The following is a 22451-nucleotide window of genomic DNA, read 5'->3' as shown; positions in this document are numbered from 1 at the left end:
GCGAAGTAGAGTACAGATGCGTGAAATTTCTACTTAAATACAGTAACGAAGTATATGTACTCCGTTACATTACAACACTGGTTCCCTTCAAGTTGTGAATGAGATAACTGCCTCATTCTCAGGCAATGGATTATGGAGTATCTGGGAATCTTGTTCATGAGTAAGGGAAGAATGGAGCAAGATATTTTACCAGTCAGTCATAGTCTATTGTGATCTATGAACTGTTCAATCTACATCCAACCGTCGCAGATGGTCCTGAGGTACAAAAAAATTAGGTACAAGCGGTGGAAATTAGCTTTGTCTATAGGGTGACTGGACTGATTAGGACTGGTAAGGAGCTTGGACATTCCAGGAGAGCTAAAAGTACATTTGCTGCCATACTGTGTTTCAAGGAACCAGTTGAGGTGGTTTGGGTATCTGTCTAGGATGCCTTCTGTATGTCTCCCTGGGGAGGTGTTTCAGGTATGTCCTCTGAGCAGAGAAGACCAAGGACTAGATGGAGATATTTAATCTCTTTATTGGCCTGGAAGTGCATTTGTATATTTACTAAGTTCTTGGCATGTCTGCTTGGGTCCCCTGTGACACAGACCTGGAAAAGTGGAAGGAAATAAACGGATGGACAGATAGATAGATAGACAGACAGACAGACAGACAGACAGACAGACAGACAGACAGACAGGTAGATAGATAGATAGATAGACAGACAGACAGACAGACAGACAGACAGACAGACAGACAGGTAGATAGATAGATAGATAGATAGATAGATAGATAGATAGATAGATAGATAGATAGATAGATAGATAGATAGATAGATAGATAGATACTAGATTAGCTCCATACATACTAACCACCAGATGGAGTCACTCTTCTTCAAGTTTCTGGGTGAAGTTTCTATCTAATCACATACTGAGCAATATAAAAGAAAATGCTTACATTATTTTCTGTAAGTTTGGTCACATTACAGTGTGGAACATGAAAGTCCTTTGTGTGCTGTTACATGTGTTATAATGTTACAATATTACATGTGTCCTGTCGTGATGGATGAATGATGGGAGAAGTTACATTTTATGGCTAAATTTGTGGCAGGCTTTTATCATTATCTGATAAAAAGTCTGATTAGGATATTTTATTAGACAAATATAACCTACACATCAGTGACCAAAATCACTTTTTTTTTGCATGAAAGCTATGATTTGGGAAATCAGTACTGTGCAAGTCTTTGGAACCTTAGCCCTATATCCTGTAAAAAAAAAAATGATAAAAGAATTTATAAAAATGACTGAGGACAATTGAGTAAGGTTTGCATTGGGGATCTGGTTGCCTTTTTTTTAAATGGAAAACTTTTTATCTATTTTAATAATCACATATTCTATATTCTACATATTTTCCATGTCATTTGTACAAATCGGTCAGATGAAGTGACACTGAAGTACCCCATAGACCCTCCCTTTAGATTCATCATCTCTTCCACTCAAAAGAGTTGCCAGATTGATCTATTTTCTCTCATTTTTAAGACAGGCTTTGTAGATCTCACTGGGTTGAAAAAAATGCTTTTGTGTTTTTGTGTGAAATAATGTTTCTTTGGTTTGTACTTGAAGCTACCGAGTTGTACAGCCTAGTGAATTTTACAGAGTCTTTGGCTTTAGGAGTGAAACTGTCAGCACACTCTGGCAACCCTGCCTATAACTGCCAGGCAGTGCAGCGCTTTAAAAGACGCGGGCGAGTCAGAGATAGAGGTAAGAGTCAGACTCGCTTCACCAGACTTGTTTTCTATTTAATTCTTTAATTCTGCTACATTTTTAAAGCAACATTATTTTTCAGCTTGATAATTACCCCCAGCGTTAATATCTCACAAACTTGTTATTATTATTATTATTTTAATGAATTAATTTATTTTATTTTTCTCATCATGATCATAGTGTCAGTGCTATAGAGGTTTTTTCTTTTTTCTTTTTTTTTCTTCCTGAAGAATGATTTTAATGGGACGCAGCTTTTAGACAGCTTTCCTAAGACGATGACGTGGAGTGAGCGGACCTTAAGGAGAACAGGCACCGCACCTCCATCACCTGCAGCAGCACCGATCAGCGCAGCCAAGAGGAGCCTCTCCAAACTCAGCCGCAAACACAGCAATGGCTCTGTCCAGTAAGTGTATGAAGACTGAATGTAACCTCTGTTGCAACCTGAACTGACCACTTCTCTCTTGTCCATGGCTTTATTCCTTTTCCAGCTCCAGCACACCCGAGTCAGGTAAATCTTTTTTTTTGTTATAGTCAGCCATGTCTGCACAAATAAAGCTACCAAACCCAGGTTTTTCTTGCTGCTGAGGTTGTACCGTCAAAAGTATCTATTCCTCTGTATCTTTAGTATGAGATGTGAATATTTAACATTTACAAACAATTAATTTGGGAAAAATGACCACTGATGTAATCTAACAGGTAATTAAAGGGACATCATTCACCTTCTCAGGTAAAAGCTAGTACCATCTCAGTGACAAGGATGAGTAGGATTTGGTACCTTTATTTCTAAGGGTGCCTTCTTGAAGATCCACTGGCACAGACACCTGATCTATGTACTTGTAGCTTTTATGAGGACTGAAGACATCAAAGATCTATACCATACATATTTCCCTGGCTCAGGTACTGGGATGGACTGGCCATCAGGAAGTTTGGGAATGTTCCCAGTGGGGCAATTTATTTTACTCTGGGTGGGTCAGCGTTATTTTCCTTGTCTTCTCGCATGCTTGGAGACAGGTCTTTCTCTCTCTCTCTCTCTCTCTCTCTCTCTCTCTCTCTCTCTCTCTCTCTCTCTCTCTCTCTCTCTCACACACACACACACACACACACACACACACACAGTATAGGAGGCTGACACTAAGCTGACTGACTTGTGAGTACTAAATAAAATTTTGACTTTGATGACCCAAAGTGATTGTTATATCTGTGGCAGTTGTCTGGAATGGTTTGTGAAGAGACTTTTTTTTCACAGCAAATCTTATTTTATATTATATTTTCAAAAAATATGGCATGCATTTTATATATATATATTGGTAGTGTGCTTGTGACTTAGTAATGAAAGAGGACCCTTGTGCCTCTGGGCAAGGAACAAGGTTTGCACATGTTCAAGTCTGAGTTCCAGCTTCATCAGACCCGTCAGAAGTTCCCTGTTCCTGTGCTTGTTTATAGGAGACCTTACTGCAATGGTTCATGGCCACAGGGTTGCTTGAGAAGGAGACTAACTTGCTTCTATTCAATATGGTTCTGATTTCTGGAGTTAATTCATCCCAGTCTCACTCACTCTTTTACCCAGATCCAGCTCGTCAACTGGCACTGCCAGGTCTGTGGAGGGCGTGGGCTTCAGGCAACCAGCCAAGAGCAGAATCCGCCGGCATCAGCACCGCCTTTCCTCTGTGTTCAGCCGTGCCGTTCTCTCACCCCGAGGGGACATTACTACATCTGGGGAAGAACTATCAGTAACAGAAGATCCCTCAGAACTGTCCAGTCACATCACAGCACCGGGAATCTTGAAGATTTTTGGCACTGAGATCTGTGAAGGTGCCAACTATAAGAGTGTCCTGGCTACAACCCACTCCAGTGCCAAAGAGCTGGTGAAAGAAGCACTCGAGAGGTGAGGATGCAGGAGTTTCCTGTGCTTTTTTAAGTGGAATCAACGGAAACATTGATTATATTTATTACTCACCTAATACTTATTTAAAATAACTTGCGCAAGCCTTCTTCCTTTGACACAGCATGTTTTCCATTAAAGGTATATCATCATCTAAAATCTTGAAAAAATTAAGAAATACAAAAAGTCCATATAGTTAGTACCATTTTTTCTACACAGTAACATTTAGTTAATGAGGTCTTAATGACACATATTAATGCATCAGCGGACGCAGCAGTAGTTTAGTGGTAAAGCGTCTTTTATAATGGCTTCAAGATCAATTCCGGTCTTGCCTTAAAGCCATTGTTGGACCTTCAGAAAGACCACAAACCTTTCATCCAAACTAGAACTGGATCTGCCAATTGATTAAGTTCAGTTCAGTGTACTGGCAAGTTTTCTCTGACCTTCTTTTCTGTCTTATATCTTATTTGTTATAGAGCAGCAAATGACTTGAACGGGGACATTAACCACGAGTGTGACATCACAACAGAGCCTTCAAGCCATGTTTTCTAACAAATCATTCCCGAACCAATCTCTGCTTTTCCTGTTAAAAACCTAACTGATTATCCTTGTCTGGGACTTCGGATGAAAAGCAGACGAGTAGCAGGCAACATGATAATAAAGGAAAATGGACTAAATATAAGCCTTATGCTTAGGGTTGAGAAGTGTGAACTGCCTCTAGGGTGCGATTTACAATGATGACAAATTCATAGCTGTTGAACTGTGGGTTTATAGCTTAATTCTATTAAAGGATATGGGGATAAAGTAAGAAAATCTGCATGAAACAGCCATTGTGCACATGAGCAGATGTCTGTTTGAGTTTAGTAGAACGTCTGAATGCCAAATGTCCCATTTGAATGAGCAGAAATGAATTCCTTCAATGCAATGCAAGCCATGAATGCTAACCACGAGGATGCTGACTCGGGTTTTAAGAAAGTGGGTTTCTTTCACTTTTCTCCCATTTCACAGCATGTGTATTTGTATGTGTGTGTGCATCTGTAGGCCCCAATGTTTGTATACTTTGGTGGAGACCAAATGTACACAAAATGACAGGAAAATCTGACCAAAAACTGAATCTTTTATCACAAAAAATTTAAATGTTCCTTCAAATGTTTTGTTTTGGTTATTGAGGTTAGGGTTAATTAGCTGCATTAATAATCAAATCAGTAAAAAGTCAACACAGGTGTATGTGGGTGCGTTTGTGTGTGTGGTGCTATACTATTTCTGTACATATAAAATCAGCAGGCAGGCAGACGCATAAAAGCATTGTGTAAGGAGAGTGAAGTTTAATTTGTTTTGTGTGCATTCTATTAAACCTGAGCTCAGCATCGACTCAGGAACCCTGCTGCTCTGAGGCAGCACAAAAACCCACTTCACCACTGTTCGGCTCCTGTTGTACGCATGCTAGTACTAGTAGCTGTACCATCTTATAAAATGTCCAGTCACAATGTCTTATGCTCTTTCGATTTATATCATTGAATATATTGTAGTGTTCGTGACTTTTGTTGTGTTGTTTGTAGATATTCCCTGAACAAGGCAGATGCTCATGCCTACGTCCTGTGCGACGTTATCGGCTGCCTCAGAGAACGAGAATGGAGGAGCGAGTGTGTTCGCGTGGTGGGAGACTACGAGCAGCCGTTGCTCCTGCAGTCACTCTGGAAGCCCAGAGAAGGTTATGCAAGACGATTTGAAATCCAAAGCAGAGCCAGTGTGGAGGAGAAAATCTCCAGAGACAAGGACACGGTGACTGCAGGTACAGCACGGCCGTGGGTCTCAATATGTCTATGTTAATATGTAACATTTGATTTTCAGCATCTACCAGAACATCTTTTATGATAGATATGAGGTGGATCCCAACTTACATACTCACAGTATTCTACTTTAGTCTTGCCTGATTCTAATCACTGTTAACTTTACATTGCTTATTGTTGTCATTTTGTCATGCCAAGAGTTTGTTTCCCAGGGATCAACGCTCAGGCTCGTAAACTGCAGAAGACTCGCTCACGAGGGAGGTCTGTGGTGTTCGGCGGAGGCGGGAGTCCCGCAGATCTCGGGCTGAGTATGTGCAGGAGTCTCAGTGAAACAGATCTCAGGCCTTCCCCTGAGCGCCAGCAGAGCCTTAAGAGCCAATCGGGTGGGGAGGACCCGGAGGGCTACAAAGAGCTTCCCTGTAAGGCTGGCAGAAAAGAAGAGACGGAGTGCGGCGATGACAACTGCACACAGTATTCCATTCACCCTCCCGTGCACTTCCCTTACTTCCTGCTACTGCAGGGCTTTAGTTACAGACAGGTAGTACACATCTGCCCCACCTCTACTACCTATTACAACCTTACTTGCTTGCTTCTCCCCCTCTGTCTTATCCAACTTTTTTTTTTGTGGAATTCCTAGATTTGTGAGCAGTGCATAACGTTTCCCCAGACATCCAACACTACATTAGAGCAAAGCTTATTCCTGTTTCAGCAGGTCTCAAACATGTAGCTGCGCATCTGATGTTTCTGCTCTGATATTTATTCACCAGAATTGTCAGCTCACTGGCTATTACTGTAACACATGCATTGGGACAGTGTAGGCTATATGATATCAGTGTGCCATGGAACAATGTTTTATTCCGTAACCCCCATCAATCCCAGTGGAAAAGAACACAAAGAGATCCTGAGTATCAGGCAGAAGGGAAAGATTTTCTGGAAAAAAAACAGCCGTGTGTGCAGAAATCGGCTGTATATAAACACCAGGCAGGAAGCCGTGTGCCGAACGTTGGGTGTCCAAAGGGTGGACATGTTTCCTGACAGATTAGCTTTGTCCGTTGAGTGATTAGCACAGCATAACACTTACTACAGATGATGTATTGTAGAGAACTAAAGCGTCCATTTCTTATAGTCCAGTGTTAAAATCGGTTTGTCTGTGTAAATTAGGAATGAGGAAGGATTTAGTAACATTAAACAGGAATAACTTTATACAGTGGTTGAAGATAACACCTTCATATTGTAGTTGCTTATGAACAAACACTTGGAGCATCTCAGAGAGCAGAACAAGGTTTGATATCAACATTTACTTCGAAGATAGAAACATTTGTGTAAAAAAAAGAAGCTTTTTTTTTTTTTCTCAATTTCTTTTATGACTATATGCCCACTACTAGACTAGATTAAAGCAGAACTACTTATAAAAAACTACAAATCTTAAAGCCCAGAGTGTCTAATTTTATTTTAGCCATTAACCAAATGATGGTTCAGTGCTTAATAAATTAAATGTGTTGTAGTTTTCCAGAGCAAATTACATTTAGTTCACTCATACAGCTGAGCAATCGAGGGTTCCAGTTGCTAGTCCACCATTTTAACCACTGAGCAATCAATCCCCATAACCAGTAACCCAATGCAGTAGATACAAAGAAAAATAAAAGCAGCACCTCTAAATGACTCAAGGCAGGATTCAGCATTTTATTCAGGGAACTGCTTTTAGTTTTAAGTTAGTCTGAAATCGGATTTGACGGAATTTTTATTGCAGTCTGCAATAGTAGCTGTCCTGTTCAGTCTTTCATCAGAGAGACAGAGAGAAAGAGAGAGAGAGAGACAGAGAGAGAGAGAGAGAGAGAGAGAGAGAGAGAGAGCTGTTATCACTTTTCATGTTTTACAGAACTGCATATGTCAAACATTCTAATTTTTATCATCTGTGAAACACATAATGGTTGGCGTAAAGATGCGAATAATTTAAAGACCACTCTAGAAAAAATTTGAAATAATTGTGGCCGGGCTTTTCTTTTGATTTGTTTGCGTGTATGATTTATTTGTGTGAAAGGAAGATGAGTAACACATGGACTTGACGTTTTATGCTTGTCTCGATTTCTCTACTGACCAATGAAACAGACATTTGTGCAATTAGAATTTTAAAGTCATGCAAAACATGATTTTAGTTGCTGTCATGCTTTCTCTGTTTCTTTGATACAACACCATGAGTACACATCTGGAATCAGGATGGAGTCTTTTTACATAAAATCTAAACACTAATATACTTTAGAGGATGAAGAGGGAAACTTCAGCATAAAGAAATCCATTAATGTCTAGTTACTATGGTACCCAGAGTGCACTGTATAGACATGTCGGGAAATATTTGAGGAGTCCACAAAGATTTTTATTGATCTTTGACTGAAATTAGTCAGAGTTGAGAAAGTATGGTTTATAAAAATTCATGTGAACAAAGCAAAAAAAAATATTTCAGTATTTTTTTTTTTTTTTTTACATCTGTATTGATTTTAAAGCAAGAGAAACATTTGGAAATGTTTTGCATGTGTAATTTCTATTAAGTAATACAGAACTCTGATTTGATTGTTACCCAGAACTTACATTCCATCTGATCTTATTCCCAGGACTTCATCATCTATTCTCTAAAAAGCAGCTGTACGGTTTTCGGCTGTAATTCTGAGCAATCCGGTGGAGTGAAAGAGCATCCAGATGTTGATGTGACTCTTTGGGCTCCTGACATCCAACCACAGCACTGTTGCATTCAGAGACTCCAGGTCACAAGTTCTGACTTTCAGCAAAATGACAGAAAGACATCACTAGTCACGGTCCTCAAACCCTTCCATGGAGCTGTGGTCAAGAGGAATGGAGCTGTTATCAACCAAGAGGTGGAGATTCATTCAGGAGATGTCATAGGCTTGGGCAAGAATTACCTCTTCATGTTTAAGGAACCCAGCTCTGAAATTTTAGGCAGCTCTCATAGTGTTGATCTTTCATGTCAAGATGACCCACCACAACCTCCACCTCCTCTTCCTCCTCCTAAAGCATGTCCTCTCTATCAGACAGGAACACTTTGTGCTGCAGAAAGCACCTTTCCCTGCCTAAGAGACATCAACGGACAAAAGCTTGTCCTCTTTTATGACGTAGAGCATGAAACACGGGTCCTGGAGGAGATATTTAAAAAGATAAGCCATCATGAAGACCTGCACAAGCTCACCCCATCATTCCTGGTGTGTTTATGCCTCCAGCAATCTGCTACACATTTTCCCATGACTGACCTGCGACGACTTCTTCTACATATAGCTAATGAGGTCCAAATAGCTGTATTGGTAAGATTCAGGTTTTAGAAGAAAATCAAATTTATTCGATTCTTTTGAGGTCCTGAAAGTTCTTGTTTTTTATTTTCCTACAGGAAAGAGCGAAGGAGGTTGCAGCTAAACAATCGGAAATGTAGGTCTCTTCTTCACAATTTTACACTAATGATAAATTCAGAAAACTTTAGCACTGATTTGATTCTGTAGGTTAACATTTTGTAATGTTAATTTTGTAAAGTCAGATTGATGGCACATCGAACTGATTGACTGACTTAAACAATGATCAATAGTGTTTCAGACATTATACCACACCTCTGCTGAATCTAAACAATCAGGACAGTAGATTAATGTTTTTTTTTTGTTTTTTTTCAAGCAATGTCTGGAAAAGGAAATGTGGTGTTTGAAAAGGCCCACAGCCAAGAACACACTGACAAACCATGTAACCTGCTAATATGCTATTACTATAGAGCAAGACCCATCTCTGGGTGTAGGGCCTTCTAGAGAAAATTTAATGTACACAATTTAATGTACAATGGGCTTATCTCTAAATGCCATTTTTCAGATATAGTATCAAATTAGTGTCCTTAAAATTATGGACCAGTACAAAATGCTCTGAAATACCAATTTAAATGGATGTTTTTCACTTTATGGGATTCATTTTGTCCGCCTTTTGTGCAATTTGTAATAATGTATTCAGATTTTTTTAGTATAATTCATTCATCATTCATTCATCTTCTACCGCTTATCCGAACTACCTCGGGTCACGGGGAGCCTGTGCCTATCTCAGGCGTCATTGGGCAACAAGGCAGGATACACCCTGGATGGAGTGCCAAACCAATCGCAGGGCACACACACACTCACATTCACTCACACACTAGGGACAATTTTCCAGAGATGCCAATCAACCTACCATGCATGTCTTTGGACCGGGGGAGGAAACCGGAGTACCCGGAGGAAACCCCCGAGGCACGGGGAGAACATGCAAACCACACACACTGGAGGTGTGAGGCGAACGTGCTAACCACTAAGCCACCGTGCCCCCCGGTTTTGAAAATTGAAAATCATTATTTTAAAAGTGTTATGCTTCATAAAAAAATATCCTTAAAGCAAAGAATATGGAAAATATCCATTTAATGGAAAATATCCATTAAAGCAAAGAACATAAAATAAAATATATCCAGCAGTGGAAATGTCTTGTTCATTTTCATTTTTGGTGGTCAAAGTTTCTGTGACTTTCTGATTTTATACCTGGATATAAAAATATATACTCACTTCACAGGGAAGGCGTTGAGCCGGTGAGGCTACAGATGGAGAGCCTCCTCAGAAGCCTGCAGCCGCTTGTACTGTGGATGGCCAACTCCATCGAGCTCCTCCATTTCATCCATCAAGAAGTGCCTTGCCTGTTGCATGGGATTTCACGAATGGAGGAGGAAGAGGACGAAGATTGTTTGGGTAATTATTTTATAGAAGAGTACGATCTTTCAAAACGACGCTGATGATATTCTTTATTATCGGGCGTTAATCTCTCTGTCCACATGATACTGAAAGCTGTGCTGGAGTTACGTTTGTCTACTGTGCGGCCTGCCAGCGAGGAGGCCATGACGGTCCTGGAGGAGGTCATTATGTTCACCTTCCAACAGTGTGTCTATTACCTCACCAAGGTCAGTGTGTTTCTGCATTGGCGTGAAGCGCCTGTTAAATAACCTCAGCCACTTTGGCTTCTGTGCATAATAGCTGCCTGTTTTATCACACAGGACCTGCTGTTTTTTGTAGCCACAGAGATTGAGTAAGGAAAACATTCCCGGGTTAATTTTAGCAAAACATGCCATGTGAGTTTGTTTAGTATCTCCAAAGCTGGAATGAATGAGAGATTATCAGGGAGGCGAGAATCAACTTGGAGAGTAGCAAAGTTATAGCAGTAGCTTTGTTCATCAGATAAATGTGGGGCATTCATATAGAACTTCATCATTTAGAGAATTTGACTGCTTTCAGGTGGATAATTTAGATGTGTTGTTGACAAACCCTGTGAGGTTTCGATTGTGAAACATTTCAAAACTTTTTTTAACGCAAATCAGGAATGATATTATAATATACATATATATATATATATATATATATATATATATATATATATATATATATATATATATATATATATATATATATATATATATACATATATAAGGCAATTCCTGCCAAATGATGAAAATTCAGAATATATTTTGGAAAAGGAATCAATTTCTTGAATTCAGTTTAGATGGTTCTTTTTAGAATCATTTATGGGTTCCTCCTTCTATTAATATTGTTGTTGTATACAAATTTAGACCAGAAAATATAGCTAATTCAAACAGAGAACACATTTTAAATCCATCCATCCATAATGAAACACATCATGGGGACGAAAGGAATCTGGATCCATGGAACAAGACAGGGTACACCATGAACAAGATGCCAGTCTATTACTGGGCACAATCACACACACTACAGACAATTTAGAGATGTCAATTATGTCTTTGAATTGGGGAAGAAACCAGAGAACCTGGAGGAAACCATTGTGATTATAGCTAACTCCTCCATCTGTTTAAAGTGCTTCTATCATTTTAGTTTGATTTCTTTAAGTTCTATAAGATTTTTCTTCGAAAATGAAATTCATAATCACATCATTTCAAAATATTTCACAGCGTTATCTACACAGAGATCAAGCAGTCATTTTCTTGGGTAAAGCTTCTATTTCCCAAATACAGAACCCCGTGTTTCTATATAGACCTTCTTCTTTAAGAGTGTAACATAAACTCAAGACTCTATGGATCTAAATTCCTTGTCCTTAGACATTTCCTTTATGGTACAGCTGTTTTGCATTTGCAGGAAAAACAAGAGGTTCAAAACCAAGAGGTTCAAAAGGTCTTTTTTCACTCATGGATAGAGACAAGAACTTTGTAAAGGTCAAAGTTAGTATCGTATCACTGTAATAATGTACTGAAATGCTCCATAAAATGAAGGAAGACACTGCACATCCATTTCCTGAACAGGTCACATGTACGCACATGTCTCATGCCCTAAAACACAAGGCACTGATTTAGTCTCTGTTTATACAGAACAGGATCAGTTAGAGATAAAACACCTGACTGCACATTAGAGTCACGGTTTGTCCTTATTAAACAGTTAGTTTGCTTTCTTCCCGTGCTGAAGTGAGATTTGTAATCATTTGTTCTCTGTGCTGAACAATTTGCCTGCATTACTAGATCTGGCTGTAGGCATACTGATCAAATTAAAAAAGTATGTGTCTCAAGCAAAGTCAAAAAGCTTCCTTTTTAATTACTTCAGTATTTTTCAGAAGTTCCTTGTGGCCAGGGGCAGGTGGGAAATCCGCCAGCTTCCCTTCAGCCTTGAAGCATTAGAAAACCATTTCCTAATGTTCATTCCGTCTCCTGTTTATATTAAATACAGTTAGTAAAACCTCCACTTTCAAATGTGTTGCATAAAACAAGGAAGGAATCTGGTTTTACAGAATAACAGGCAAGAAGCAGTGTCTTAAACCTCATAGTCTGAACAAAATGTGTTTTAATTCAGGCCTGGTGCTGAATTAAAGCGTATCACATGCACTTGAGATATGAATTAAGAGTCTGGAGGTAAACAGAGATGAAAGGATAAGGTGCCTGTCTATGTGCTCCTTGCTAAAGAAACAGTTGAATTGAATTTTTCTTTCTTCCTTGTCTCTTGATCACTCAGTTTAGATTAACCATAGCCTGCATTCGGGAACTGCCCCATGTTCCAATGTTCCAGTTTGGAAAATTCTTTGAGGCATCCTGCCTCTGGGAAAAGTTGAATTTGGTTTCTGGGATATTTCAGTTCATCATTGGTCTCAAGATGTTTTGCCATGGGAAGATTTCCATAGGCGTCGGCTGATTTGAGGGATCGAGAGTCCGGAGTGTGGGATTGTCTTGGAAGTGTACATCAGGGTGGATTTGTGATTTGGAACATTGTTCTCATCTGAGATTTCCTTTTAATAAATCATGAACTTGGCAAAGAGTTATGCACCAAATGTGCTGTGTAATCAATATCAGTTGATCATTGTAGCTGTGCAGTTAACCCAGCAGGTTCAGTTTATTCTTAACTTGTTGCAGGAAGGCTGTAGCATATTAGTATCAGGACTCATAAGTGCTATTTAACACAAATTTTTAGTCTGTTCTTAAAAAAATATATCAAATTTCTGCAGTTTTATTCAGCACTGACTGTTTAAGTGCCATCAATTTTTACAATAATCCACAAAAATAACATGTTCTATCTAGTATCTCTCTTACCATAGGTAAAGTCAATGTTTTTAATTGGAAACAAAGTGAAAGACAACAGATGGTTTATAGCTTGAATAACATTTGCAGCTCTCTGACTAATTTGTACAGTAATTTTTTACAGTATCTATCAGGAAAGGAAGCAGCTGCTGGTTGGCTTAGGAAAATAAAAGCGTGGTGTGTTTGTGGGTTTGCAATTCCCAGAGGCAAGGACACACTCATAATAAATAGTCTGGTTTTAAAAAAAAAAGTCAGTGCATTTTGTGTGTAGAAATATAAAATATACTGTACGGCTGATGCAGTAGATTGATTGCATCAGAGAGCTACAAATCAATTTCATTTTAATCACATTTCTGGAAATAAGGAGCCATTGTTTGTTTTTTTGCTATTCTCTTACTTTTTTCTTCATTTTTGTACTTTTGAGATGAATGACCTATACATTATATGCAACAGGGTTGCCAAAGCTGGCAGCGTTTGCCAAGAGTGTGTCCGTGCACGAGTGGTGCCGCAATTTAAGAGTGTATACTGCATATATGATGGCCTGGGTTAAAACCATTGCCAAGCACGGACTGGATCCAACTGTCCACGGACTGAACAAAGGGAGCGTTGTCATGTCTGGGCATGCAGAGAATAAAGAAGTGTTGAGTTGGACAAAGTGGGGGCAGCACACAAGCCTGAGTGGAAATCTTTTTTTTTTTCTTCTTCTTCTCTGTGAATTTTCTCTGCTGGTCTTCTATAAAATAAAACTCCCCTCAAAAACCTAAACCTAAAGCGTTTCCCCTTTTCAGCAGTCTAGTCGGTTGACGTGCTAATATTAAAATATATGACTTGTAAGACATTTACCACAATGCTTTTAAATTCTCATATATGTTTATATTAATGTTATAAATTGTTCTTAAATGTTATGGATATTCTATAGTAACCATTTACACAGGGATTTGTTTGGCTGATGCTCCACATAGTCAGATGTGAAATATTTCAGCTGGTGATGTTTTTTTATTTTGTTAGAATTTTTGTACTAGTCAGAGGTAACAATCAAAGCTGTAAACCCTTTACAGATGTTGTGGTTTCTCAGAATATTCACATTTATATTTATTTATTTAGCAGACACTTTTATCTAAAGTGACTTACAAATCAGGGCAATGCAAGCAAAGTGATATCATGGAAAGGACAATCAAGTATGATACAAGATTTTTAATTGTGTACTAGAGGACTAAAATGCATAGAGTAGAGGTTTAAAATGCTAAAAAGCAAATGATCCATTGTAAGCTAGAAAGTATGACTTAGGATGAGACTGAAAATGTTCCTAATGTGATGCCTGTAGATTACCAGAGAACAAGTTCAGGTCAAGACTGTGGATATTTTAAGATACACTGGGATGTAAACATTATATTGTAACAATATGAACGTTTATATTGGTACATGCTTAATATGAAAAACCTGTGAAGAACCTGTACGCCATGACAACTACACGTCCACGTTCTGACCTGTGTCAGGATGAAGGGAAGAACAAGACAGAGGAAAGGAAGGATGTTAGATGAAACAGAGGACTGAGCATTGTTTTGTAGTGTGTGTAAGTCTCACTAACCGGAGATTATTACGTATTTTTTAAAGATCTCCTTATCATGTTGGAGCAAAGAGGAAGCCCTCATGTTCTGCAGATCTTCTCCTTCAGCTCATTGATAAGGATTAGACACGGTGCACTTTGCTTTCGGCAATGGTATTTCCTTTGTTCAGTTCTGTTGGGCTCTGATAGAGCTCTCAAGGCACCGTGTGATTTTGGTTGCTTTAGTAATTCAGATAAGACATTTTTACTTCAATTATCAGTAATACAAACAACAATGCCTTGCACAGGTATTTATTTTTCTACGTTCTAAAGAAAGAAGAAACAGACTTTAATACTAGATTCTTACCACACAACACTTACTAAACAAAAGAGCAGGAATTAAGGTTGCAAAAGTTTTCACTCCCCGGTTCAATACCACATTTTGCTACAATTACAATTCGATCTTCAGTCTTCATGATGTGTCACTATCGGCTTTGTAAATTCTGATATTTTGCCTAATTTTCATTGCAAAATTTCTCACGTTATGGGAATTAAGGTGAACTTTCATGACATGGGTTTCCTTTTGTTTCCCTGGTTTCTTCCTACCTACTAAAAGTATGCACATAAGATGGTGTTCTTTGCTAAATTGTGGCATGAATGTGTGTGTATAAATGCAATCCAGGGTGTATTCCTGCTTCACATACAGAGTTTTTTGGATAAGCTTTGGATCCTGGTCAGGATAAAGTGGTTAAGACGGATTATGTTCATGTCAACAGAAGTTTTAGAATCATTATAGGAGATTTCTTACTGAAATCTTCAAATCTTTATTTTTTTTTCTCATAATCACTTCATTTAAAGTTTTGTTTGTTATTTACAGTATATTTGTCTTCACCCTCACACAGCTCCTCTACCCAGTCCTCCCAGGCCTGTTAGACAGCAATCCTTTCTCAGTAAAAGGAGAGGAACGGATCCCTAGTGAAGTTGCCAGCGTGTTGGACATCTTTACGAAGACACTGAATCTCATCAAAGACTTCCACGTACACCCTGAAATTTCCATCCATCTCTTCACTTACCTCTTCTTCTTTGTCAATGCCATCCTCTTCAACCTACTAATGGAGAGAGGTAAAAGACTCTTGTTGGTTTTTCTCCTTCTGAAATGATATCGTGTACCTCTTAGTTTCCAGGGATGTATAAACACAGAGGATGTACCTTCTTTACTGTGACAGAACAATTCCCTTCTTGAATTTTGATATAAATTCAGAGGGACTTTATTAATATCATTATTAATTCATTTCCAAGTTTTGTCCAGTGCTCACTGTTTTCATTCAGTGCAGTTGAGTCTTAATGTGGTATGTGGGGACGTGATAGCATAGTGTTTAACGTGTTAGCGTAGCAATTGAGAATTGAGACCAATGTCTTAAACTTCACAACAAATTTTTGGTTCGTCTTTATAAGTCTTCATTTCAAATGACCTAATGAAGTACAAGTTGGCTTTATAACCAAGATTTTTTTTATACTGAGAGTTGTATGTTGTTTGTTTGAAGGTTCAGGGGGAAGTTTTTACCAATGGACATGTGGGGTTCAGATCCGGGCAAATTTGGATGCTCTCATAGACTGGGCTTATACGGCAGGGCTTGGAGAACTGGCTCAGAGCCAACTCTTCAAACTCTCTTCTGCTGTCAATCTGCTCGCCACCACTCGAGAACATCTGCTGCAGGTCAGAGACACTTTGTTTCTCCTCAACGTGCGTATATGTAAGTGGAAAAGGGAAAGGAAAAGCAATACTATACAATAGCGTCTGAAAATCAAATGAATTTGAATTTTTCATTTGAATGAATAAACACCTAGGGGTGAAAAGACTCCAGGTTCCTTGTGCACCTGTGTAGGATAAGTGGTACAGGAAGTAGATGGATGGACGAATGGATATATCATGTAATTACTGTTACTTGCATGTTTAGGCCTTCACACTGGTTTTGTGCATAAGGAATATATCCAACATGTAATTGTACATTAAATCTGGCGAAAACACCTTATTGTAAAGAAACACTGAGAATATTTTCTGTCTATGGCACTATAAAAGTATTAGCTTTTAAATATTTGCATAAATAAAAATATGAAGGATTCTTATTAGTAACTCAAATCTGAGTGCAATCTTGAATGGAATTATACACTGTTCTTAAAAACGTCAGTTCTTTTGGACATCCTGTACATACCGACAATCAATGTAAACCGAAGCATTTTTCAACAATGGAAACACTTCCTACTCCATTTGACTTCAGTCTTGAGCAGAAATTGGAACGAATACAAGGACGACTGTTGGATTGGCCAGAACCGTCCTGTAGTGTCGTCATCCGATTACATGTTTCTATTGACTGTCTTTCAACATCATCCATATAGACACCAGGAATTAGTGTAGTCGTCAGAAATAATTAACCGGAGAGTATTAACCATTAAAGGATTAAGACTGGTGAACACAAAGGGTCATTCAGTCTGGCAGATAAAGATGACATAGCTGATAAGCCTTGCCTACATGTATCAAGTGCTGGGATTTTTTTCATTCTGTCGTATGGTTCATTGTCTGCACGTGAATGTGACCATTCATACTTCTACAGTGCTACATTCTACATGCACTAAATTAGATGAGAAAAACGACAGTCAGCTGAATGTGATCTGAGACGTTCACATAGAATGCAACTCATGATTCAGTAGCAGCAAATTGTAGTCATATACTATAAAGCAAACTCTTGAACAAATGCTGTGTGCAGATAAATCATTTGGATATGTTTCTAACTTCAGGCACAGCTCAGTTGTTGAAATGGACTGAGTTGGCACTGAGTTGGCACTGAGTTGGTTCAGATTAATAATACAGTTTGATCTGATTTTAATCTGAATTAAGGATTTGGAATAGAATTCATGAGAGTTTTCTGGCTTTTGTGCAAAAATCTTAACCCTCAGCTGATCATTCTGACTCATTGTTTTTGATGAAAGTGTCTATCAGTGAATAAATAGCGCTAACTTTGATCTAAACTTTCATACCCATCTTACATATTCTGCGCAATCCGTAGAGATTTAAAGGAATAGGATTACTTATATCCTGTTTCTTGTCTTGACCAGTAATTGCACTATATGTGGCAGAAGTTTAGGGTTGTATGGTATGAGAACTGTAGCTGTGTGTAATGTGTCTACTAAGATGTCCTAAAAAACAGTTCTTGCCATCCAGTGGAATTGTTTAGTTTCTGCATTTCAGTTTTTTTTCTAACCCAGAAAAGAACAAATCTGCTCCATGCTTTTACTTTGAAAATCAAATCACAAGGCAGATGTAATTTCAACAGAGAGGGTGGATCAGTTTGCCTTACATTCTGCAGAGAGTTCTCAAAATTATAAAATGTTTCTAACTTGTCTAAGTAAATCCATATGTTCCTTTGTGCAGGCATCATGGGGTTCTTTGAGGACAGAGTTTTTCTCACTTAGCCCTGCTCAACTTCACCACATGCTGACAGAGTACAACCCACGTCGGCCTTGCCCCACTGCATGGACGCCCTGCGGTGCTGACGCCGATGCAGCATACCGAACTGGTGAGAAATCTACAAACTGACTTTGATATATGATCGTGATATTGCTCTGTAGTAGCAGATCTCACATCTGATGTTAAACTGACTCTGGCTTTTTGATCATGGCGTTTTCTGCTAGTGCATCATTCACCGCTGACATTTAAAACCACAGCAGTGAAAGTCTAATTTACGATCACACAATTCCCTGTTTCCTGTCCCCCAGATGATATTCTGGAGAGCTTTGACGATCACCCACCTCTTGTCCTGCCCATCGATGGCTTCCAGCTGAACTTAAAAAAGCCTGTTGGAGATACAAGCCTCATTAAAGAACTCGTGCAGCTTCAGGCAATCATCAAGACACTTAATGTTAGAGCATCGACTACACAGTGTGCTCAGGTATGCAGTAATATTTAATAATAATTACAGTCCACTCCAGAATTATTGTTATAGTCATGAAAATAAGTCATTACCATGATACAGCACCCAAATTAAGCCCCTATCAGAGGAAACCATGTATTGGCCTAAAAAAAATATAATATTTGAATGAATGGGGGTTTGTTTTTGAGTATTTAATTTAAAATATTCTTTAGGGTGTCAGATAGGATCAATCCCTAACTCTACCCCTTACTTCTAACTCATGGTACATTGACTTATTTCTATTATTTATTTATTTATTTATTTATTTATTTATTTATTTAATGAAACCGCTTCTTATTATCTGTTGTGTAGCATGAATCTGCTGTACCCCTGGAAGCCAAACGCACCAGAATGGAGATTCTTCCAAAAGCCCATCTGGAACAAGGACACAAACCATTGACGCTGAGTAAGAACTGTGATTCTTCCACTTGTTCTTCAGTATCAGGTGACGAGGGCACATGTGAAGTTCAGCTCTCACAAAGGATAAAGGCTCTAGATCTACAAGACAAAGAGGCAAACCACAACAGCAGAGCTCTGGAAGCCTTGTGCTTGCTCACTCCACCTAACACACCATTGAGCTCAGAGCGGATGCCGTCAAATGAGACCAAAGACCAAGATACGGAGTCTCGTCATCACACTCGTCAGTCCTGTGATACGGATACAACCAAGCACACATGTGGTAAAGCTCAAGAAATAAAAAGCATAAGTTGATGAACTTAGCAGCACTGTGCTGTAGATTAAATAGAATCCATTAACATAGATCTAATAATATAAAAAACATCAAATACAAACTCATAGTGATTGAACTGGTTAAATCCGTAGGAGAATGTGGAAGGCATGAAGTCGATGATGATGATGATGGTGATGATGATGAAGTGTTTGTGGTGGAGCTGCTGAAAGGCCCTGGAGGACTAGGACTGTCTCTAGTGGATGGAGTGGTAAGAACTGGAGTAGATCTTACTGATAAGAATATCTTCACCTGTTTAATGTTTGGCTAAAATGAAATCTACACAAATTACACGTTTTTTCCCCCTCTTTTGGGGTAAAGTAACACTGAATTATAGTCTTTGAAGATAACACCTTCATACTGTAGATGATTATGAACAAACACTTGGAGCATCTCAGAGAGCAGAAATGGGCTTGATATTATATGAAAATATTACAGTTGTAGGCCAGATAATAACAGAAATACTTCAACAAATAAATCAACAAATTCTTCACAACAATGTAGTGCTGACACGCCATGGACACACCAAAACCCCTAAAAGGTGCAAATTCCATTTGGCCTCTGGGAAAAAAAACTTAAATGTTGTCCAACAGATATATTTTTTATTTGTAATTTACTTATTTAGGCAGCACTGGAGCTACAAGGCTAGTGCTACTCACAGAATTTCCGCAATTTCCAGAATTTCCTCAAATTTTACATAATCTCATATAGTCGTGTTTAAGTGGTTTTGACAATGTGTATTCCCATGCGCTAGTCCATTGCAGTGCTCCAGGCCCACACACATACTCAGCCACTCACTCCTTCACAACTGTCAGCTTAGCGTTGCCAATCCAACCATTGGTGTGTTTTGTGGGAGGTGTGAGGAAACCAGAGAAATTTGGAAGGAAATGTCCGTGTACACATGGAAAACTTACTAAAGGCTGCACTGAGAATAACTCGAGCTCTGGATTGAATCAGAGACTCTGGAGCTGTGAGGCAGCAATGCTACTCGATATATTATGCAGAATTATGCTAATATTTTAAACACATTTGTCCAAACACACACCATTTTTAATGCAGTACTCATAATGCCAGAACAAATATCTGAATCAAAGGTTTGAAAATTACTTAGAAGCATGGAAAAGATTATACTAAATTAAAAACAAACAAAATAAGATTGTTTGAGATATTGCAGGTTGCTGTGAAAATCCTGAACAGAAGCCTCAGATGGACTACATGAGTGATTCGATGAACATAATAACAATGAAAATAGTGTAGAATATTTAACCACACCACATCGCATCAAATACTGATAAATGGAAATCAAATCCCAGTCACTTTAGTAGCAGTAGGGCTACTATACAGAGCATATTGTGCAGTTCCACTCAAATAATATCCCATTTGTTCTATTACCAGGAAACACCAGTGAAGATGAATGGGATTTATATTAAATCTGTGATCCCAGGGTCACCTGCAGCTCTGAGTCAGAGACTGAGGCCAGGCGATCAACTTCTGGCCATCAACGGCCACGGACTGGTCGGCTTGGACTACCACACGTGAGTCGACTTATACACAGACACTCAAGGCACTATTTTAAACATTTATGCAAAGCAAAGAATGATTCATCACTGTAAAGCCTAACACAGCGGTTATTATTTGCTCATTTAGAGGCAGAGAACTCATTCAAAAGGCTGGAGACCAAGCTCAGTTGCTCGTTGCCCGGGCTGAAAGAACTCACGAAGACACGGTGCCAGGACGCTGAGCGTGCCAACACGTCTCTCTTCCTGAAATACAAATGCACTTTGAAGCTGTTCTGGGAGGACTTTATTCTCCTGAGTTTAAACACCCACTTTAAACATGTCTTATAACACTATTTTGGTGTTTTATGAAACTGATACCTACTCCATTATTTACCTTTTATATAATTTTACAGCATTTTGTAACTTGTTTAACATATGCCCACCATATTTGTAACAAAAATGATTTTTAATCGAACATTATAATCATAATTAAAAACTCAGAACGTTTCATTTGCATTCTTTCTAAAAACTGTAAACTGGCATAGAACAATTTTAAAATTCTACTACTTTTTATGGTTGCATAAGAGATCCGATCTGTGTTCCGATTTTTTTTCCTATTCAGACTCAGTATATATAGGATAAGTGGGAGATGGTAGAGAGTACAGACGAGAAAAGAAAATGAAAAAAGGGAGGCAGAGTGAGCTGGAAAGAAAGAATTTAAAGAGACATTGTATAAGAGAATGACTGTGTGAGGGAGAAACGTGTCCTTGCTTGTTATTCACTTATTCGACTTAAAGCACAAGTAACTACTATGAACTATACGTTGACACTGTATATGAAATGGATGTAGTTACTAGAATTAAGACTGTTAGCCTGGTCTATGAGGGGTTCTGGGTGTTGAAGTTTTACTTATGAACACTCCAACATGATCTTCTGTCCCATAATGTATTCAAACCATCACTGATGAAAATCAGACCATGACAAAACAGCGGGTTTCAAAGAAGGCATGGCAGTCTCCAGGCGGCCCCATCCACAACAATCCCATGAGTCACTTCAAAAGGCAAACTGGTTTCCAGGCAATCTGAGCATGCTTATTACAATGGTGTGTTTTTATAGCACATTTGTCCCACAACACCTATAGACAGCTTAATATCATTAGCACACATTACTGCTGTTGTAATTTAGTCTTGTATAAAAGCAATGCACATATTTACCATGTTGTTTTTATGTCTAAAACCAGACCTAAATATGAATTCCTCTTGGTGAGGATGCAATATATATATATATATATATATATATATATATATATATGTATATATATATATATACATATATATATATATATACATATATATATATATATATATATATATATATATATGATGCCAAACATGCCGAAGATGAGCGCGTAGTCGCTGAGGCGCTTTCGCTTTTTTACTTTTTTTATTCAAGTAAAACAGTACTTGGTGAAAAAACTACTCAAGTACTGAGTAACTGTTGAGTAACGTCTGATTTATTTTTTTAACACAAGACAACAATCAGACACAAAAATACAAAATAATCTTTAGGCAAATTATGGCTCATCCAATCAATAAAATAAATTAAAATTAATTAATTACAAAATAGCTTAAATTAAAATAATTCAGGTATATTCAAGTACTTAATAAATAAAATAATAATAAATAAAAAATAAATATGCACAAGTAACACAA

The 22451-nt window shown here is 38.3% G+C and overlaps 1 protein-coding gene across 2 annotated transcripts; it reads left to right on the top strand.

Moving 5' to 3' along the window:
• The first annotated feature begins 1685 nt into the window (after positions 1-1685).
• Positions 1686-21120, top strand: radil2b (Ras association and DIL domains 2b). Of its 2 annotated transcripts, XM_060861679.1 has the most exons (17): positions 1686-1739; positions 1973-2145; positions 3310-3627; positions 5184-5416; positions 5627-5952; positions 8024-8725; positions 8809-8846; positions 9990-10162; positions 10259-10371; positions 15448-15667; positions 16090-16262; positions 17976-18120; positions 18320-18492; positions 18826-19192; positions 19336-19451; positions 20636-20775; positions 20888-21120. In XM_060861679.1, exons 2-17 carry the CDS (start codon positions 2018-2020, stop codon positions 20979-20981), a joined length of 3459 nt encoding a protein of 1152 aa, XP_060717662.1. In that variant the 5' UTR covers positions 1686-1739; positions 1973-2017; the 3' UTR covers positions 20982-21120. The 2 variants fall into 2 exon arrangements, with proteins under 2 accessions (XP_060717662.1, XP_060717671.1); XM_060861688.1 differs by lacking the exons at positions 1686-1739; positions 1973-2145 and adding an exon at positions 2152-2250.
• The last annotated feature ends 1331 nt before the right edge of the window (positions 21121-22451 follow it).

Source organism: Tachysurus vachellii, chromosome 2 (genome assembly GCF_030014155.1).
Source record: "Tachysurus vachellii isolate PV-2020 chromosome 2, HZAU_Pvac_v1, whole genome shotgun sequence".
NCBI lineage: Eukaryota > Metazoa > Chordata > Actinopteri > Siluriformes > Bagridae > Tachysurus > Tachysurus vachellii.
This window is presented reverse-complemented; position numbering and strand designations above follow the sequence as displayed.